The sequence below is a fragment of the Lynx rufus genome, unplaced genomic scaffold (assembly GCF_022079265.1).
Source record: "Lynx rufus isolate CCGP_SWC_20201006 ecotype Redwood Valley unplaced genomic scaffold, mLynRuf1.p SCAF_9, whole genome shotgun sequence".
Classification (NCBI taxonomy): domain Eukaryota; kingdom Metazoa; phylum Chordata; class Mammalia; order Carnivora; family Felidae; genus Lynx; species Lynx rufus.
In genome coordinates, this window is record NW_025814897.1 from 63,471,866 (window position 1) to 63,493,267 (window position 21,402).

Sequence of the window (21,402 nt, forward strand, 5' to 3'; positions counted from 1 at the left end):
AAACTTGAATAACAGGGGAAAGAGACATTAACATGTGGTTAGAAATGTCATGACTATCTTGAATGAGATGGACAGGATGCTAGGAGCAGACTAAATTTGGCCTGGGAGGTTTGGGAAGGCTTTTATAAGGCAGTGGCACTTATGAGAGGGGAAGGGGTAAAGGAGATGGAGGTCATCCAGAAGAAGAGGAAATCACTCCAAGGCCAAGGAGAAGTACAAGAAGGCCAATATGGATGTGAGAATGGAGAAGTATTCTCATCTTATTAGATGAGCTAGAAAGGTGGATAGGTACCAAATCAAAAAGGGCCTTGTATATTAGGCTAAGCATTCTGGACATTATTTTAAGGGGAATAAATAATCATCAGAGGGTTTGAGGCAGGGGAGTAGAATGTTCCCCCTTGTATTTTACAAGATCACTTCAGCTGCTAAGTGGAGAATAGATAGGAGGAGGGCAAAATTGGCAGTGTGGGGACCAGTTAGGAGGCAATTGATGTAGTCTAGGTAGCAAATAATTATAGTGGTGGGAGTAGGGATGGAGAAAGTTGCATAGGTTTAACAAAAATTCAGTAGGTAGAATTCACAAAAATAGTGATCATTTGACTGATTGGCTATGGAAGTATGAATAAAGAGATGACTTCTGGATTTCTGCTGGAGCAAATGAAAAAATCCAGAAATATCACCCATTTACAAATCAGAATACTTGTCTTCCCAATCCCATTGAGTAGGATGGCTGCAGTATTCAGGGAAATCTCTTCAGATAACCAGAGGCACACAGTACAGGGTGGGGAAGGTGGGGAAAGGAGTCTAATTACCTAAGATGTAAAAAAGGAAATTGTACAGTTCACACATAGTGCAGTTTGACCTACACACAGTCTTCTTGAATCCCTGATCCCTTCATGAGTCTGCAAAGCTTCCTGAATGATGGGGAGTCAAACTGTGTCCTTCACCCATCCTTTCTCTACTGTATCTCTTCTCAATTTCTAATGCTCTCCATGGCCTCAGAGCAATCAATAGCCTATGAACTGCCTCAGATGCTCAGTGTGTGGTTCTGACCAATGTAGGTCCCTCTGAGGCAGCAATCTTTTAAAGTTATTACTTTGAAACTATTAGGAAAAAACTTTATTTAGAAGCAAGTCTATCCAGGGGCACCTGGATGGCTCAGTTGGTTAAGCACTCAACTCTTGGTTTCAGCTTAGGTCACGATCTCACAGTTTGTGAGTTTGAATCCTGCATCGGGCTCCACACTAACAGCGCAGAGCCTGCTTGGGATTTTCTCTCCCTCTCTCTCTGCCCCTTCCCTGCTTACACACACACCTCTCTCCCTCCCTCTCTCTCTCTCTCAAAATTAATAAATAAATAAACTTAAAAAAAAAAAAAGCAAATCTATCCAAAGTCACATACCAAGAATACTGGCTTTACGCTTTTTTGATTAATAAACCAGCCATTTAACATTACCAGGCAGTTGGCACCTGTGTCACCTATATGGAAGAATAGATCCTTCATCTCTATTAGCAGCAAAGACACTTAAAGATGCAAAGGCAGCCGTTTATACCACTGTATATAAGTATTGCTTTGATATTGCAATTTTTCTTGTAGTTTATTCAATAAACCCTCTTCTGGGTGGTTTTTATGATTTGAAAAATCTATAAGGAGTAAAATATTTCCAAATATTATATGGAGTGGCATTCATAAGTCAGATGCTAGGCCTAGCAAGGACTTGCTTAATGCCCTTCTTGAACAGAACTATTTTAGTATATTCCTGGGAAGAGGATATAGGGTGAGAAGAGAAAAGGACTGAGGTGAAGTCTAGGAGTACCACCAGCATTTGGGGAGCCAGCAGAGGAAAAGAAGGCTAAGAAGAAAACTGAGAAGACACAGTAAGAGAACAATCAGCAAAGAGTAATGTCATGGAAGAAATCCAAGGGAGGAAAGACTTTCAAGGAGGAAGAAGTGGTCAACAGCATTGAATGCAGCAAAGATTTCCAATAAAAAAGTATCCTTTGAATTTGGCAACATTGAAGGCCTGGATCCTCATGATATGATCTGTGTCAGCAGAAAATGAGGGCAGAAGCCACAATGCAAGAACATTGAACAAATGAAAATAAGGAAGTAGAATAAATAAGTGCAGACCCCCCCCCTTTCGAGAAATTTGGAAGAAGGAATAGACAGGTGAAAAGTGATATGTGAAGTTAAAGATTCTGGTTTTGTCTTTTTAAGATGGTAGAGACTTGAACATGGGTATAAATTACAAAAAGATACCAGTGGAGAAGATGAATTTGAAAATAAAAAAGATGATGAGGGGCACCTGGGTGGCTCAGTCATTTAAGCATCCTACTTTTGCTCAGGTCATGATCTCACAGTTGGTGAGTTTGAGCCCCTGATCAGGCTCTGCGCTGACAGAGCCTGTTTGGGATTCTCTCTCTCTCCCTCTCTCTCCCTCCCCAACTTTCTCTCTCTCTCTCTCTCTCTCTCTCTCTCTCTCTCTCTCTCTCTCAAAGTAAACTTTAAAAAAAAAGGAAAGAAAAAAGATGATGAGAGATGGAGGGAGATCCTGGAGGCAATAAGAGGAGGTAAGATCAAGAGTTCATGGAGAAGAATTAGACACCTTAACTTTATGGGCTGAATGGATAGAAATGAAGACAAGGGTATAGGTAGGGTAATTAATAAAGTGGAGCAGGCAAGAGGTTGAGGGATTTTGCACCTGGTGATATCAATATTGTCAAAATCTTTATCTGAGGAAGCAATACGTTTGGATGAAGAACAAGAAAAACCTTATAAGGTGAGTATTACCCTGTCATGAACATGTTGTTGCCATTGTTGTTATCTGCACGGCACCCACCCCCTTCTTATTGGTAACAGCACATCAGTTTTCTCTGAAGATCCATCCCCACCCCACTCTATGTGGTTCAGACGGGAATCATCTCAGTCCCATATCCATGTCAGTGCTGGATCCCTAACCTAGAGTCAGGTCAAAGTGATCAATTCAGAAATGGGTACATGATAGAATATGAGCAGTTTCCTGCAACTGTTGGGCAAGAGGTGTTCATAGAAGGCAAACCTGGTAGACATCTTGCCACAGGGAGGGATGAGCCTGCCTGAGAACAAAGCCAACTCAAGGCAGAGCTAAGGGGTGGAGTGAGACAGATGCCTGACAACATCAATTTAATACCTATATTTACCTCTGCCTAAAGTCCCGTAAGTCAGTAAATTTCCTTTGTGCTTAATTAATACTAATTTGAGTTAGGTTTTATCACCCAACTCATATATGATGAATATATGTGGCAGATGTTGCCTATTGGTACTCATCCCCACACCCACTCTTCTGTAGCCTCCCCTGTACTAACCGGGCTGGAAATCTGAAAGCCACATTTCTCAGATGCCTTTGTAGCATGAGGAGAGTAGGGGGAAGGGAGAGGTGCCTCTGGCAACATCAGCAGCAGTGGTTCCTGCCCAGCAAAAGCAGAGGTGATTCCAGTAGCATCAGCAGTGCAAACTCCAGGTGCATCAGCAGCTAGTGCAGATTTGTAGGCTCCAGCTCCTTGATCCACTCATGTAGATGTGTACATTCCAGCTCCTTGGTTCTTGGGCAATAACTTTTCTCCCTTTTCCCCCTCTAAACCAAGGTGAATGGTAGTTTCCTGGTCTCTGAATAACTCTGTTTTCCTTTTTATGCTTCTGCAGATCTCCATTACGTTGTTGTTGTTGTTGTTGTTGTTGTTGTTGTTGTTGTTGTTGTTAAGTAAGCTCAGCACCCGATGTGGGGCTTCAACTCATGACCCTAAGGTCAAGAGTCACATGTTCTACTGACCAAGCCAGCCAGCTGCCCCCCTCCCTTACAACTTTGTAACAAATTCTTTGCTTTAAATCCTCCTCTACTTGTTATATCTGGAGTGATTTCTGTATTTTTATTGAACAGCCATCAATACAATATGCATTCCTTTTTTGCATACACACATGCATGTACACACACATACACCACTCACAAAACTCAGAGAGGCTAAATTTCTCAAATATACAGAGTTAGTAAGTGGCCTAGCTAGGATTGGAATTCAGACATGACTGATTCTAAAGTTCTCACTCTTTTTCTGACCTAACATTGGTTTTTGTATTTCTTTTCTTTTTATTTTCTTTTTTTATAGCTAGATTAAGTAGAAATTAGAGGGGACAGAGAAATAAAAGTATTGTTAAGTAAGTTGTTCAGGTGATCAATCTTGATGTTCACCTAGGGTAAGGAAAGAATGGCTTTGAGGGGATGGAGGACTGGGAGATAATTAAGGGATCAAACATCTCTATAAAATCAAGGAGGTGGAGAAGGAGAATGTAGTTGTGCAGGAGGCAGAAACAAGGATAAGAGGTTGTGGTCACAAGTGCGATGGTGGAACTTAAGGCATTTTTTCACAGGAAGAGCAATTGTGAATAATGAGTAGGGTCAGAGTTTGGTCATACTAATTGGATGGCTTCACCAACTGAGAGGACATAGCAGAAGGTTGGTAGATGATGGCCATAAGAATGGTATGGGGGCACAAGGGTGGTGCAGTTGGTTAGTCGTCCGACTTCGGCTAGGTCATGATCTTACAGTTCGTGGGTTAGAGCCCCACATCAGGCTCTGTGCTGACAGCTCAGAGCCTGGAGTCTGCTTGAGATTCTGTCTCCCTCGCTCTCTGCCCCTCCCCCACTCACTCTCTCTCTCTCTCTCTCTCTCTCTCTCTCTCTCTCTCTCTCAAAAATAAATAAACATTAAAAAAAAAAAAAGAACGGCATGGCTTGGGGAAGCTGGGTGGTTCAGTCAGTTGAGCGTCGGATTCTTGGTTTTGGCTCAGGGCATGATCTTGTGGTTTGAGGGATCAAGCCCCATGTCAGGCTCCAAGCTGATGGTGCAGAGCCTGCTTAGGATTCTCCCTCTCTCTCTGCCCCTCCCCTGCTCACTCTCTATCTTTCTTTCTCAATATAAATAAACATAAAAAGAAAAAAAAGAGAGAGGTATGGCTCACTTGCATGATGTCAAAGAAGGAATTTAGGAATTTAACCTGCATAGAAAGAGGAAGAGGGATACCTGGGTGGCTCAGTCGGTTAAGTATCTGACTTTGGCTCAGGTCATGATCTTACAGTTCGTGAGTTCGAGCCCCACGTTGGGCTCTGTGCTAACAGCTCAGAGCCTGGAGCCTGCTTTGGATTCTATGTCTCCCTCTGTCTGCCCCTCCCCCTCCTCTCTCGGTCTCTCTCCCTCTCTCTCTCTCAAAATAAATAAATATTAAACAAGAAAGAAAGAAAGAAAGAAAAGGAAGGGAGGGAGGAAGGAAGGAAGGAAGGAAGGAAGGAAGGAAGGAAGGAAGGAAGGAAGGAAGGAAGAAAGAAAGAAAGAGGGGCATCTCGGTGGTTCAGTCAGTTAAGCATCCAAGTCTTGATTTCGGCTCAGGCCATGATCTCATGGTTCATGAGATCCAGCCCCACATCAGGCTCTGCACTGACAGCATGGAGCCTGCTTAGGATTCCCTCTGTCTCTCTCCTTTCCCCTTCCCAACTCTCGTGCATGCATGCACATACCCTCTTTCTTTCTCTCTCAAAATAAACTTTTTTTTTAAAGAGGAAGAGAAATGGTACACATGTGTATGGGAGTCATACTAATACTGATATTGTTGCCCATCTATTGGGACAGCTATAGGGAAAGGAGGGGGGACCCTGGAGCAGAGCCTGATCTCAGTTAAAGCTGGAGGTAAAGAGATAGAGAAGTGTATTAACTATGGAGTGTATAGAGAATATAGAGAAGCTTATTAACCATTGGGTGAATTCAAGAGGGTGCCATGAGAAGTTTGGGAAGGAGAGGTGCAATTATGAGTGGGGAAAAAGGGCCACAGAGCAGTTTGGAGGTGAGATTTCTCACTTCCCCCTCAGCCTTCTATCCAGTATTTTAGCAAGCCCTATAGACTGTCTTCTAAATACTTCTTGATCAACCTACTTCTCTTCATCTCCATTACCACCCAGTGTCCAGGTCTATGTGATTTACCATCTAGTAACAGCACCAGTCTCCTCAGTGATCTCACATCCATTGTGGCCTCCTTTCACCCAGTCACAGTGATCTCTCTAAAATGTAAACCTCAACACTCCATACCCATGTCTAAAATCCCTCAGTAGGTCTTCATTGCCCCCAAAGACAGACAAAATCTTAGCTTCTTAGCCTGGCATGAACTCATAAGCCCCTGCCTCCTTCTCCAACCTCATCTCCCACCAGCCCTTCATCTAGCTCCCCTGAATTACTGTGGTTCCCAATCCTGGCTATTTCTTCTGCTCTGGCTTTTCTTTGCTTGTGTTCCCTCCTGCCTATAATGCTCCTGGAATGGTACTGCATAGTAGGCAGTGAATATATATTTGCTAAAGGGATTCCATACGTTCTACTCCTCTTTTGAAACTCAGATTAAGTGTTATGTGTAAAGGCTTTCCTAACCCCTTCATCCCAGGCATTGCTGGCTCCACTCTCCTTTGTATATACAGTCTTCCACCTTAATCTCTATCTCACTTTATTGCATTTGTCTAATGCCTTCTCTGCGGCCCCCTCTTGACCGTGATATAGAGTTGGAGATTATTGAGGGCAGGGACTGTGTAATTCATTGACTGACACACTGCTCTGCACATAGGAGGTAAGTGGATGAAAGAAGCATGAGTAGGATCTTTTCTGTGAGTTCCTTGGAAACAAGCTAGAGGCTTCCAAGTGACAGAGCAGGTGGGAGAAGAGAATAAAGAGACTTAGATTTCCTCCTCAGAGAGGAGAAAGTTAACCTTGAGTACCAGAATTGCTGGATAACTGTTTAGACACCTCCAAGCTCTCTAGTATGATACAGTGATGGCCCTAGATGTAGTACATCAACTGAATGAGGCCCAGACTTGAGACTCTGGCCTTATCCTTACCCCTCAGATGGAAGGAAGGGCAGCCAGCCCTATAAGGATAATCATCCAGACATCATCAGGGATGAAGGAGAAAGCTCAAGATTCTTCTTGGGAGTGGACCCCACAGCTCTGGTGCCTCACCCCTAACCTCTGTTCCCAGCCCCAGCCAACCTCAAGTCCTGGGTCCATCCTGATCTAAGAGGCCCAGATTCATCTCCTTCCCTCCCTCCCAGCCACTGAAGCTGGTGAAGGAACCTTAGGCAGTCTCCTGGTCCAGTAGGACTGACTGGTGCATATCAAGAACCACTCTATGACCTGGCCTCCCAGTGCAAAGCCCTGTATGGCAGTTGGAGCTTGTCAGTCTGCTGTTCTAGCCACCAAATTCCCACAAAACAAGGGGCCCCCAGGTCAGGAGGGGTTGGCCTTAAACCAGAAAAGGCCGTGGTCTGGAGTGTGGATCTACTTCCAGGGATTTGTCCCTCAGCCCTCCCCTCCCTTGCTTCCCACAGCCTCATTTGAACTTGAGAGCCTTCAAAGAGATGTCATTAGCTTCTTAATTCAAAGGAAGAAATGAGATTGTTCCACAACCAGGGCCCCTTGAGTCCAGCAAAGAAGCACTCTGGCTTTATTGTAAAGAAAATAGGCAGAAGGGGCTATGCCAGACTCATGTCAAGAGCCCTCCTCTCAATGACTGCAGCCCAGGAGGCTGTCCACTCTCAGGGGCTGGGGTAGGGTCTTGGCTGTGTTCAGTTTCTCCACATCACTGTAGCAGTACAAATCGGGGCCATGGATGAGGTACAAGCCAGGGCCGTTGGCAGAACATGAGTTGGGGCCAAGGGACTTTTCCACACACAGGGCCCCATCAACCTTCTCATGGGGCCAAGGAAGCTCCGTCCATGTGGCTTGGGCTCCTAACTCCAGGTCCAGCCACCACAGCTTCCGTCCTGGGAAGAAGGCATCAGACATAATATGGCTTACACATCATGGGGATCCTGATCTTGCCCTTCTTATGCCCTGATGGGGATCTATGCCATGGAGATATAGCAGAATAAGTCACCCTTTAGTAGCCAGATGCCCCTCACCTGCCATAATGTGGAGCCGAGAAGACCCAGGACAAGTAAAGGCTGCATCTACAGCCTCAAGGTTGATCCCATGAGGGCTCCCAAATTCCTTCTCCAGCCTCTTTGGATAACCATCTACTAGAGTATAGCCTCCTTTAGTCAAGAAGATATATATCTGAGTGCCCTGGAGGAAAAAGGACATTAATCAGCATAGAGCTGGATATTCTCCCAGTCACCATTTCAAGCTTCTCTCCCAACACATACCTGGATCAGGTAAAGTTTATCATCCCAGGAAAAGGCAGCATCCACTGTTGAAGGACCCTGGGGCCACTGATGGACAATGGGCCAGCTGTGCCACCCATCCCGGCTGGTGTCCAGACGCCAGTAGTGGGACCCTGTGGGGTATCAGAGGTACCTTTAGTGCTGGTAGTAAAAGGCCAGGCAGTGAACAGGCAAGTAACAGGTACAGGAATAGGTCCTGAGAAGGAGGAGAGAACATCCAGAGGCCAAGAGTGAAGAGGCCAGGTGAGAGGAGCTAGAGCAGGACTTCAGCAAAGTTGGGCATGGTGACCTGATTGGAGCTGGAGTCACTGGGGACCTGACAGAAGGGCAAGCATGGAGAACAGTGGCCAAAGTCCCAAGAAGGTTGGTGGATGCTCCCTACACATCTCAGACATCCATGTACAAAAGTACTACAGATGAGACACAGTGACCAGAAGTTGAAAGGGAAGCACCACAGCACACTCCCACTGAGTGTTCTCATTCTGGTGGTGTTCTCTAATCCCTTGAGGTGACAGGAGAATGAGGGAGTAGCCAGACCAGCATCCTCATTTTCTTCTCCCCATTTCATAACAACTTATTAAAGGAATTGTCTAAGTTCCCATTTATCTTTCCTTCCTTACCCCACTTCACTTACACTTATGTCCTCCTCCATTGAAACTGTACTTTTCAAGGTCGTCAGTGTCCTCCAACTTGCCAAATCTAATCGTCGATTCTGTCTCCATCCTGCTCCGCCTCTCAGCAGCATTTGACTGCTCACGACTCCCTTCTTGAAAGATCTTTTTTTGGATCTTGGCTCCTGTGATACCAGCCTCTTCCAGTGTTCTTCTAAATTTTTTTTGACTATTCTTCTCTTTAGCCTGGTATCTTATATTGGAATCCTCTAGTTTGGGCCTTGTCACTACCTACACTCACTGCCTTGGTGATTTCACCCAGTCCAGGGCTTTAAATACCATCTTTATGCTGATGACTTTTGATCTGTCTTCTTCAGCTTTCATGGACCTCTCCTTTGAGCATGAGGCTTAAACTAAACTGCCTACCCAACATGTCCATGTGGGTCCATTAGGCACCAAAAGCCTACCCTATGCAAACTGATTTCTGCCCCCTGCCAAATACATACACGTATGTGCGCATGCACGCACACACACACACACATGCACATACACACACACACGCACACACACCCCTACTCTTTCCCTAGTCTTTCCCAATTTTAGGAAAAGGAACTACCGGTCACCTAGTTGCCCAGGCCCCAAAAGCTAAGTCATTTCTTGAAACCTCTCTTTTCCCTTCCCCACTCCAACCAATATTCAATCCATTGGTTAATGCTGTCAGCTCGAGGGGTGCCTAGGTGGCTCAGTCAGTTAAGTATCTGACTCTTGATTCTGGCTCACATCATGATCTCACGGTTTGTGACTTTGAGCCCCTCACTGGGCTCTGTGTTGACAGCACAGGGCCTGCATGGGATCCTTTCTCTTCCTCTCTCTCTGCCCCTCCCTTTCTCTCATGAGCACTCTCTGTCTCTCAAAAATAAATAAACTTTTTTTTAAAATGCTGTTGGCTCAACCTCCAAAATATATTACGATGACTCCTCACCACTTCTGCTATTATCCTAGTCCAAGCTGTTGTTGTGTCTAATCCAGACAACTGCAAGAAGTACTAGCTGGATTCCCTGCTTATACAATTATATCTTTAATGACTTGGGTACTCCAGGATGATCTTCAAAAAATAAGTGAGAACATATCACAGTCATGCTCAAGGCCCCCTCCTGGCTTTCTTTCACAGTTGAAAATCCTTACCAGGCCTATTTAATCTGGCCCCTGCTTCCCTCTTTTCAAACCACTCACCTCCTCCTTCACTGTTCCTTAGCCTCACTGGCCTTTTTTCCTGATTCATCAATGTATCTGCTGTCTACCTTCCCTAAAATGCTTTTCCTCCAGTGCTTTATGTACCTAATGCCTTTGTATCACTGAAATCCCAGCTCAAAAGCATTTCTTCAAAGAAGGGGACCCTCATTTTCCTCACCTCTATCTCATTATCCTGTCCTAATTTCTTCGCAGCTTTTTTTGACACCTAACATTTTCAATTTCATATTTAAAAACATCAACAATTTTTAAATCCATACCAAATGGTATTTGAGAATAAGAAACATTCTGATGTTCCCAGAACACTTCACAACTACCTAAATTATTCTTTTCTTTTTCTTTCTTATTGCCCTGTTTTCCTTAGTCAAGCTCTATGAAGGCATGTGTCTCATCTGCTATGTTGGCTACTGTATCCCAGTGCCTAGAAAAATGCCCAGTGCCTCTCAGGTGCTCAATCATTATTTGTTGAATAAATAGCTGATGTTCTCACTCTACCCACTCTACCACAAGTTCTCTTTATAGTTGTTTACTGGGTATGTCATGGAGACTCCGTATCCACCTTCACCTCCTTATGAAACTACCCTGCTCGTGGCCCCTATTTTGAGAATGGGCTGTGGTGCTCTTTGTACAGAGGAAATAAGTGATGACCCCTTTTCCATCACTAGCCAATGCACAGACTGACCAGCAATCACTTCAATGTGGTCTGGAATAAAAATATGGGCTGGGTCAGGTTTGCTCTCTGGCGACCCAAGTAGGAAAAAGAGTAAGTGAGGCAGTTTCCAGTTGGATCTGAGGCTAAAAGATCATGAATAGAGAGAAGGAAGAGGGCATGATGGTCCTCGTTCAAGCCAACATTGTGAAAAGGCGGGAAGAATAGGTAAGAAGCTATGACGCAGAGAAAGAAAGATATATCGGAGAGAAGAGAGGACCAGCCCTATGCTAAGTAGCTGAGTCACATGAGTGTTTTCACCAAGATAGTGAATTCTCACTTCAGCTGGGGATTTTTAACATAATGGTATTCTCTCCATAGCTGGTACTCTGTCATCAACTAGGGAACATATCTAATACTTTTGATTTGGGAGTACAGCTAAATTCTATTTAGGGCCACATGGCCTGGAGGTTCTATAATCTCTCCATGGCTGGGTATTCTCTCTACATCCCCATGTGGTCCCTATGGCCCTGATTTCTCAATGATCTCTACCTCCTTTCCTTTATCTCTGTCTCACTTTTTCTGTGTGTTCTCCTGGTGATCCTATGCTTTCACCATAGCTTCATGGTCTGATAGTTATGTGCTCTTACCATGGGCATGTATTTACAGTATAAGTCTCTATTTTCACTACAGGTGTGTGTTTCATCATGGATGAATGTTCTCATTATAGCATGCGTTTCTGTTGTGGAGATATACTCTCCTCATGACTGTGTCTTTTTCAGTATAGCTTGGTAGTCATGTCTGATCAGATTTGTCCAGGGTTTAAGAGCAAAACAGGATTTTCATCATTCTGTGTTCTCACCACTATTTTACATTTGTACCTGATCATACATTTATCTTGGGCTGAATGTAACGTGGTTGCTTTACTCCTTCTCTTGGAGCTATCCTCAAGTGTGGATCAGGACTCATCACTTTGTGCCTCACTAAACCCAGAACATCCCTAGGTATCATTACATGGCCTTTACCAATTAATGCCACAGGTCTGGAGAGAGGTGTCTCCCCAGTCACTAAAAGAAGAAACCTCCTCGGGCTAGTGAAGGTCTAAGGGACCCAAAACATGTTGCAGGTCCTCAGCAACAGGAACACCTCATCCCCAGGTAATGCTGTGCCCAGAGGCCTGAACTAAGAACAAGAACTTGGAAAAAGATGGAACTCCTAAGGATATACTTAGGGGGAGCTAGAGGACCTGGCAAGATGTGCAAGAGCAAAGGGAATATAATATAAGGAGTTATATGGACCCACAGAGGGCACAGACCTGAGAGTAGAGGGTACTGGGAAGCAGACAGGTAGATGAAGTTAGAGGCCTGGGCAATGAGAGACAAGGTTGAACAATATGCATCAGAAGAGATGAGGGATAAAAAATTGCATGCTGAGGATGCTAAGGATGGGGTCCAAGGGGACAAATAAGGGATGCAGTGATGAAATTGGAGGAAGTACATCAGAGATGGGAGATACATGCGAAAGAGATGGGAGGAATGGAGGGCAGAGATGGGGGAATTAGGGGTATCTCTCACCACTAAAGGCATACGTGGCACCATGGTTGTCAGTCAGCAGTGCAGATAAGACTAGATCTGGGCCACAGCGCACATCCCTATGGCCAGGGTGGGTACCATTCCCATGGCCTGTCCCATTCCTGTGTCCATGGCCTGGGAAGAGAAATAGGTGAGGGGGAACACAGAGGGAGGTCAGAGATCAGAATGCAGTCTGAGGTGGAAGAGATGGCAAGGATTAGTGGGAATGTAGGCTTCTCCCACAGGAGGACAACTGGGAAGATCCAGCATGGAGATGGGGCTAGGGCAAGGGCCAAAGTACTATACCAGAGAGTTTAGGTAGGAGCTGGGGTATGAAAACTCAGGGGAGGTAGATGAATTCCAGTAGGTTTCAGGGGCTAGGGCTTTCTCACCTCTGCCAGGGCAGGGTATGAAGTAGTCTCGAACATCCAGAGGGTACTTTGGAAGCACCTCTCCCGTGACGGGGTTGAAGCGCAGGAATTGGTTACCCCGGAAGCAGTAGTAGCGGCTGAGCCATCGCAGGGCAGAGGAGCAGTTCCCAACAGCCGGCCAGGAACGCTCCTTTGTCACTCCCGTAGTCAAGTCCCAGAACCATGTGTGGTTACCTTTGTCCGATCAATCAACAAGCATTCAGTGGGCCAGGCTACACCCTCCCTTACACTTGCACTGGGCCCAAGCTGGGCCAGATATGATCCTGGCCATGTGAAGCTCACAGCCCGCAGGGAAACAGTTGAGAATGATCATACAATAAAATTCAGCAGGAAAATGCACATGATTGGCTCAGCAAGTATGGTGAGGAGAGACAGGGAAAACTTTCCAGAGAAGGTGATATTTAAATTAATACCTGAAGCAGGAGTTACAAGGTAGAGAATAGGAGGAAAAGGAACTCCAGAGAAAGGAAAGTCTGAAGCATGAAGCAGATTGAGTGTATAGGGAACAGCATAGTGTCTCTGGAGTTTCATATTCAAGGTAAGGGCATGATGAGTGTCGAGGCTGGAGGGTCAGTAGGAACTTGCTCATGGAGAACCTTATATGTAAGACTAAGGAATACAGATTTATCCTAAGGGTCATGGGGAACAGTGAAGAACTTTTAGCAAAATTGCACCATTACCTCACCCAGGATGACTTCCTCTCCTTTCCCTATTTGACCTCTAGATCATAACTGGCATCTCTATTTCTTCCCTTCCTTGGGAAGCCATATGGTGGCTCTACCATCCCTGTGTTACCTCAATCACCACCAACCGTTACTCCAGTCTCTCTTATTCCTGCCTCGACTGACCTTGGAAGAAGAGGACACCCTCATCTTGGCATTCCCCACGGTGACATTCCACAGCTGCATCCACTGGGGATGGAATTCCAGGAAACTCTTCTTGGAGCAACTTAGGATATCCTTTCTCTTTCTTCTCCGGAGGGTACACCCAGACTTTGTCCCCCTGCATATAAATCACTCTATTTTTAACTGTGCACCTCCACATGCTGCCATTCTGCATTTACACACAACATCTTTGATATATTGCATCTATACAATGTCCTCCTGTAGGCCTACACACTTTTTTTTTTTAATTTTTTTTTTCAACGTTTATTTATTTTTGGGACAGAGAGAGACAGAGCATGAATGGGGGAGGGGCAGAGAGAGAGGGAGACACAGAATCGGAAACAGGCTCCAGGCTCCGAGCCATCAGCCCAGAGCCTGACGCGGGGCTCGAACTCACGGACCGCGAGATCGTGACCTGGCTGAAGTCGGACGCTTAACCGACTGCGCCACCCAGGCGCCCCCAGGCCTACACACTTTTGATCCACCTGTGGATAACAATGTGCTGACCCCTTGCACAAATACTAGTTTGTGCAAATCCCACCACTGTTGCTATAACACATGCACACATCTGGCTGTGTACAACCAGAGACTCCCATGGCACACTTATCTGTAACACCATTAGTCTTGGCAAACACATCCACACATAGTCATCCTGCAGTCATCCATCCATTCATACATTCATTTGTTTATCTATGTATTCATCCATTCACTCAAGAAACAGTTGCTAAATGACTACCATACGCCAGATATTGTGAAAGGCACTGAGGATAAAAGGATAACAAGATTGTCTCTGCCTTCAAAGAGTTCACTGTAGAAAAGCAGAAAGGTTCCTACAATCCTAGCTATGCAGCCACCAAAGTGGAAACATGTGAAATGCATTGGGAATATAGGCACAGTGTTTAAGCTTACTTAGAGAATTCCTGGAAGCCTTCACAGAGGAGGAAGCATTTAGGCCTGAGTAGGAATTTTTCAGGTGGACAAGTGTGGAAAGGGTGTTACCAGCAGAGGGAGCAGAGGGAGCAGAGGGAGCAGCCGGCACAAAGCCTGCACAAACAACTCATGTGGTCTCATGTAGCTGGCACACAGTGAATGTGGTGGGGGAGGAGAAAAGCTTGGAAAGATAACCAAAGGCCAGAACTCGAGCCCCATGTGTACCTGACTTGTAGGAATTGGCACAGTGTGGTACCACTTAGTGAAACAGGGGACACAGCCAGAAGGGTAGGTTTGTGAGAAAGATACTAAGTTCAGTTTGGGAGATATTGAATTTGAGGTGCTACAGAACATCTAAGTTGAAGATGTCTGCAGGAAATAGGAACGAGATGTCTGGAGCTCTGGGAGATATCCAGATCTGGTGTCCACAACACAGAGAGTCCTCAGAGCTGTAGCAATGGTTGAGATCACCCAGGGAGGGTATATCTGGGACAGATCTCCAAGGAACATACAGGGACTGGCTGAGGATAAGAAGCTTCAAAAGAGCAAGAAAGAGGCAGGAGGGGAAATCAAGCTGGCAGCGAGGGCTGCCCCAAGCACACAGCACCTTATGCAAATTAGGAGAAGGCGCCCCTTCCTCTGAGCAGACATAGCCTGGGCCAGGGCATGGGACTTGGTGAGCACAGAAGACTTGATTTCATCTTCCACTCACACCCTAGTCAGATGCCATCGTTGTGAACAGCCTGGCCACCATACAAAGAGTGCTTGATGCAGAGTCATGGAAATCAAGGGAAGATATTACCAGGAAGGAAAGGATGGACAAAAGCATCAGGAGTAGCAGAGAAGTCTGTATAAAGATTGGGCCTGAAGAATAGCCCCTGGATGCTGTGCCTGCCAGGCCCACATGCACATACACTCCCTTGGCTTGAGCTTCTTCAAGAAAATGAGGCACAGGGGGAGGAAATCTGGAACCTACAGGTAAGGAGTCCATGCTAGGGCCACCTGTGGGAGGCTCTATAATGTCCATTCCAGCCCTTCCCGGCCCAGCCCTGACCTTGGCCCAGAAGTACCTTGATGAGGAAGACACTGTTGTGACCACGGCGGAATGCAGCATCCACAGGGCTGGTGAAATTCTTCCACCTCTCTGAGATTAACTCCCGGACCCATTTGTGACTCTTCCACACGAACTCCCCTGAAAAACACACACTCTGAGGGACCCAGAACAAACATTTGGCCTACTGAGATAGTTACAGAGAAGCTGTGTGTGATACCCTCAGATAATTTCTGAGATCTTCCACAGACAGATACACCCTCAGTGAATGGGACCAAGTCTGAAGTCCCAAATGCCCCAAACCCAGCCCCTCCTACCTTTAAAAAAGAGCATGGCCCCATGTTCATCCAGGGTGGTAGCATCAAAGCTCCAGCCATCCGAACAGGGTTCTGGGATGGAGGTGGGGAGATACAAGTAAAAGACCAGTCAGGTAATACAATGCAGAGACACAGACAGACAGACAGATTCAGGGAGTTGGGGCCTCACCTGTCACATCTGGGTTCACTCTGGCCCCACTCCCACCTTCAGCTCCGTTCCCAGGGGTACCATCCCTAGAGACAAGACAGATAGTTGTCTGGATCCACTGGGCCAAATCCCTCTCCTTTAGCTCCTGTCTTCAAACTTGCAGGGCCCTAAAAACGCCCTATCCCACTTTAGCCCAGTCCCCAGTCCTTCCCCAACCCAGCTTTACTCACGGAGGAAGAGGGTGGGCAAAGGTCAGAGACCAGCACAGGCCCAACAACCCCAGTGCAACTGGTACTCCCAGTGCACGAGCCATGCTGAGATGCCACAGGATAGCTCTGGGCACCTGGATGAGCCCCCTATATAGAGATGGCAGCAGCACCACCCCCACCACGAGCCTGCTGAAACTCCAAGTCCTGTCTGTCAGAACTATGCCAATATTGGCTGATTACATCAGCGCAAATAAGGTCAGGGTCTGGACAGAAATCTGAGTCCAAGACTAACTCTTCCCGGCAAGAGGCCCCATCCCCCTTCAATGACTTTTGAGCAGTAACTAGCCCCTGCCATTGATGCCCAGTTGTGACTCTCATCACCTTGGTGATGGGTCCAGGTGCCCATAAGGTCAAGGAAGGGCATAGATGGATTGAGAAGCACCTTTCTGTGGTTGGATTTACCTCTATAATGGGGGAGGAGAGAAGAGGAAATTACCACTTTTGTGTACTAAGTGTCAAGCCCTGCTCTAAGATAGCTAAAGACACTGATACTTACACATATTTAGCAACCAGACATTCATACAAACATACTTAGACATACTCAGAGAACAGCTTTTTTCCAAGCTTTATCAAGGATCTTTCTGGGGGCATTCCCAAATCTCTTCAGCTTTGCCCTTAATGGGTCAATAATATTTCGCTGTCGCCAATAATATTTCGCTGTTGCCAAATGTCCAAGTCCTGCCCCCAGCCCCACTCCTACTGGTAAAGAGCTTTGAAGAATCACCTGGGAGGGAAGGGCTAAATGGGGCAGAAAGAGGTGTCTCTCTCCCAGATTGCATTTCTAGTAATTAGTCTTTCTTGGTAGTTTCCACCTTAAGGGAAAAGTACTTTATTTACCCATCACAGAATAAATAGAACTGTAACTGGGGTTTCACAATATTTACTGCTGAGTCTTGCTTAAATGCTATCTTCTGAATGAAGTCTTTCTCGACCACCTTATCTAGCCATTTCAGACACTTGCATATTTCCTTTATGTCACTTATTAAATCTTGAAATTATTTCATCTATTTGTTTGTTGCTTTGTTTGTTTGTTTTGCCCATCCTGTTTACCATTACATTCTATCCACCTAAAATAGTACCTGGTGCATAATGGATACCCAATAACTATTTGTTGAATGGGGGAAAAAACCAGATTTCAAGTACTGACTACTGTTGCTATTATTGCAGTCAAATTTCTGACAATTTGTTTTCCTTCTGGGGAAAGGGGTATATCAGGAATTGGGGGTGTGTTAATGATGGGAAGCATATTGTGATCAAGGAGTCATATGTCCCCTTGTCACTGCCCTTCATCTGATGGTCTTGTTTCTCTCTCCAGTGTCCCATCCCTATATCCTTCTCTCTCTCCAGCCCTGGTATCTCACCTGCTATCTCTAGTATCAGCTATCTTCAGTACTCCTTGGGGCCACTCCCAAAGCCTGCCCCATTTCCATCTGAGAGTTGGCTGCTGAGTCAGGAGACAAATATAGGCAGTCTGGTATGGGCCAGGCTGAGGTTCCAGGACCCCTATTCCCTAGCCCCCCTGAAAGGGGCCTGATTCCTCTCAGATGGCCCTATGCCCCTGACATTCCCCTATATAACCCTAGCAAAAGTCTCAGATCCCTTTCCTACTCTGCAAAGTTTCCTCCCAACAGAAAAACAAAGATTTCTGGGACCTCTGGAACAATGTATCACTAGGCCTCTGCCCTCAGGCTCAGTCTTCTCACCCTGACTTACAGATGAAAATGTGCCTTTATAATATCATTCCTCCTTAGTGGGAAAATCGGGACTTCCCAAGCCCTTGGCAGTATAGGCAAATGTCAGGGCTCCTTTGGGAATGCAAGCTGGTGCAGCCACTCTGGAAAACAGTATGGAGGTTCCTCAAAAAACTAAAAATAGAACTACCCTACGACCCAGCAATTGCACTACTAGGCATTTATCCACGGGATATAGGTGTGCTGTTTTGAAGGGACACATGCACCCCCAGGTTTATAGCAGCACTATCAACAATAACCAAAGTATGGAAAGAGCCCAAATGTCCATTGATGGATGAATGGATAAAGAAAATGTGGTATACGTATACAATGGAGTATTACTCGGCAATCAAAAAGAATGAAATCTTACCATTTGCAACTACGTGGATGGAACTAGAGGGTATTATACTAAGCGAAATTAGTCAGAGAAAGACAAGTATCATATGACTTCACTCAAATGAGGACTTTAAGAGACAAAACAGATGAACATAAGGGAAGGGAAACAAAAATAATATAAAAACAGGGAGGGGGACAAAACAGAAGACACCATAAATATGGAGAACAAACTGAGGGTTACTTGAGGGGTTGTGGAAGGGGGTATGGGCTAAATGGGTAAGGGGCACTAAGGAATCTACTCCTGAAATCATTGTTGCACTATACGCTAACGAATTTGGATGTAAATTTTAAAAAATAAAAAATAAAATTAAAAAAAAAAAAGAAAACTACTTGGCAATGTCTACCAAAAGTAATTATATGCGTACTCTAGGATGCATACTCTGCAATGCCACTTCAAGGTATATAACCAATACAAATTTATATATATACTTTAAAAAAAGGTCACAGCTCCTATAGCAGATGCCTGACACCCACCTTGTCCCCACTGCAGGGCATCCCTGGCTGGACCTGCTCTGCCCCAGCTTCTAGGCACTGGACACAGGGAGCACTACCCGCAGACTTGCTTTCACCTATTTTGTTTTGTTTTTTTGTTTTTTGTTTTTTGTTTTTGCCTCTCAGTCTCTAAAACCTCATATAACCTTCCTGGAATTCTCCCTCCTGAGCACCCAGTGACTCTTCCTCAGAAACCCCCTCAAACCACTGTCTGTAGCTCCAGACCTGTGCCTACATGCCCTACAAGATTTTGCTGAGCCTACCAGGGGAATGGAGGTTTTCACATTGAGTCACAAACACCCCTCAGAAAATCCACAGTGAGGGTCTTCAATAGCTGTACTATCAGGGCCCTGCATGGCCCTGCTGCCCCAGGGGAGCAGCCTCCCCTCTGGCCTAGCAGGACTTTTTGAGGAGAGACAGCATACATACTGGATGGTGGTTTTTCAGCTTGGGCTCTTTTTCTCCACACAGTTCTGGTCCCCTTCACAGCATCCCTGGGTCTATCTATCCTAGAAGAGTGATTTGTGGCACTTTCTCACTGTTGTTTCCTAATTCTCTCGTCGACCCTAAGGGGGCTTAGATACCATTATAGGAGTCTTTCTCTTCCTTCCCTGCCCCCCACAACCCACCCCCCCCCGTCATCCCCCTACCCCATTTCCCCTGCCCCACCGTCCCAGGGACTAGACCAGCAGAGTCTTCTGCATGGCAGGCAGTTCTGTTCAAGCTCAAGTTCTGAGCAGGAGCTAAGAGGCAGAGGACTGTGTCCATTTGGGAACCCAGGCTGTGGATATGTATGTTGATCATTCCGGTGCTGGTCACAGGGCACAAGACAACTCTTCTCAGGGGACTCAAATAGGACTGGCCTTGCTTCTTTGCTCACTTGAGGTGGCCATTTCTGCTTATCCTGAGTCCTTCCCAGCCCTCTGGGCTGGGCTGAGAAAGGGCTCCTCCATACTTGGGCCAGAGCGCCCCCTGGAGGCCACAGGATTTAGTGTGCACCCACCCTTCAACCGGAGGCCAGTTTTCCTCTCCACAGCCTTCTTTCCCCCCTCCTCTCAGTCTGGCTGTGGGGCCTTAATGGTACATCCCTTCCTCTGCAAACCTCTGCTGCCCTGAGCAGGTTTGGGAACCTCAGTCTCTTGCTTGATTTCCTGGGGAATTCAAGCCCAGAAAGAGCCAACTATCCCTTCCTTGTGGTCTTCTGAATCCTCTTATCCAGCAACTTTCAGACTTCCCACAAAGGGGGTCTGAATGTGGGTCTGCAAACGTCTTCATGGACAGAATTTCCTCTTGCATTGCACGGGCTACATTTAAGCTGGATACTCACCCACCATCCCCTGGAATGGCTTGTCTAGCCGGTCCCACCCCTGGTCTGAGTTCTCTGATCTCAGTCATTTCTCCTGGGGCCCACTAAATGCTGGGTGTGCTGGGCCTGCAGCCCAGCTGTGTACTCCTGGGAGCAGAGCCTGAATTCCTTTCCCTTGACTTAGAAGGCTTGGGATAAAGCTCCAGGCACCAAAAAGAGCTAGCTGCTCCAAGGGTACCTAGGTGGCTCAGTCGGTTGAGCCTCTGACTTTGGCTCAGGTCATGATCTCATGTTCAAGTCCCACGTTGGGCTCTCTGCTGGCAGCTCAGAGCCTGGAGCCTGCTTTGGATTCTGTGTCTCCCTCTCTCTGCCCCTTCCCCACTCTCTGTCTCTCTCTCTCTCTCTCTCAAAAAAAAAAAAATAAACATTAAAAAAAAAAAAGAGCTAGCTGCTCCCAATTGACTCCTCCAACATGCACATTTTCTCTTGTTCTGTCATAATGGGCCTTCCTGCATAGTCTATTCCTGCTTCTCTGTGAATAAATATAGTAATAATTTGCTCATATCTATTGGACACATGTATGCGCTTGGCAGTGTTCTTGACATGGATTATTTCATTAAATCATATATATGACATATATACATACAGGATACTATTAGTCCTATTTTATAAATGAGGTAACTAATATTAGGTATTGTAGCTAAATCCCATTGTTAGCAAATGGTAGAGCCCTGATTAAGTTTTGGCTGCCTGACCTTTTGGGGTATGCTCATTACCCTTTCAAAGGGTATACTAGTACATAAGAGCCAGCTTTCCAGAATGGGAAAAGCCCTGATTGTAGCATTTGCTAATTTCTGTGGTATAAATCTCCTATTGTGGCCACCGTCAAGCTACAAATGACACCATCAAAGTGGAATTATGAAAAAATGCACAGTAACGTACTACTTACTATAGGGCATTTCCACCACACAGATACAATAGATGTAAATAACCTCAAGAGCACAGGTAATAATAAAATGCAGTAAAAATATTAGGAAGTGATGAGTTTTAAGTACTACATTTGATTTTCATAAGATGTACTTAACCTCAAATTTACATAATTTAATTTTTAATAATGGCTGGGTTGTAACAACCAGCTGTC

At 45.7% G+C, this 21,402-nt stretch overlaps 1 protein-coding gene across 1 annotated transcript; it reads right to left on the minus strand.

Annotated features, from left to right (window-relative positions):
• Nucleotides 1-7,566: 7,566 nt before the first annotated feature.
• Nucleotides 7,567-16,381, minus strand: HPX (hemopexin). The gene is made up of 10 exons (XM_047070223.1): nt 16,299-16,381; nt 16,090-16,154; nt 15,921-15,992; nt 15,623-15,744; nt 13,587-13,740; nt 12,700-12,912; nt 12,311-12,442; nt 8,208-8,338; nt 7,965-8,127; nt 7,567-7,826 (listed from the first exon to the last, which is right to left on the minus strand). Exons 1-10 carry the CDS (start codon nt 16,379-16,381, stop codon nt 7,567-7,569), a joined length of 1,395 nt encoding a protein of 464 aa, XP_046926179.1.
• Nucleotides 16,382-21,402: the final 5,021 nt, after the last annotated feature.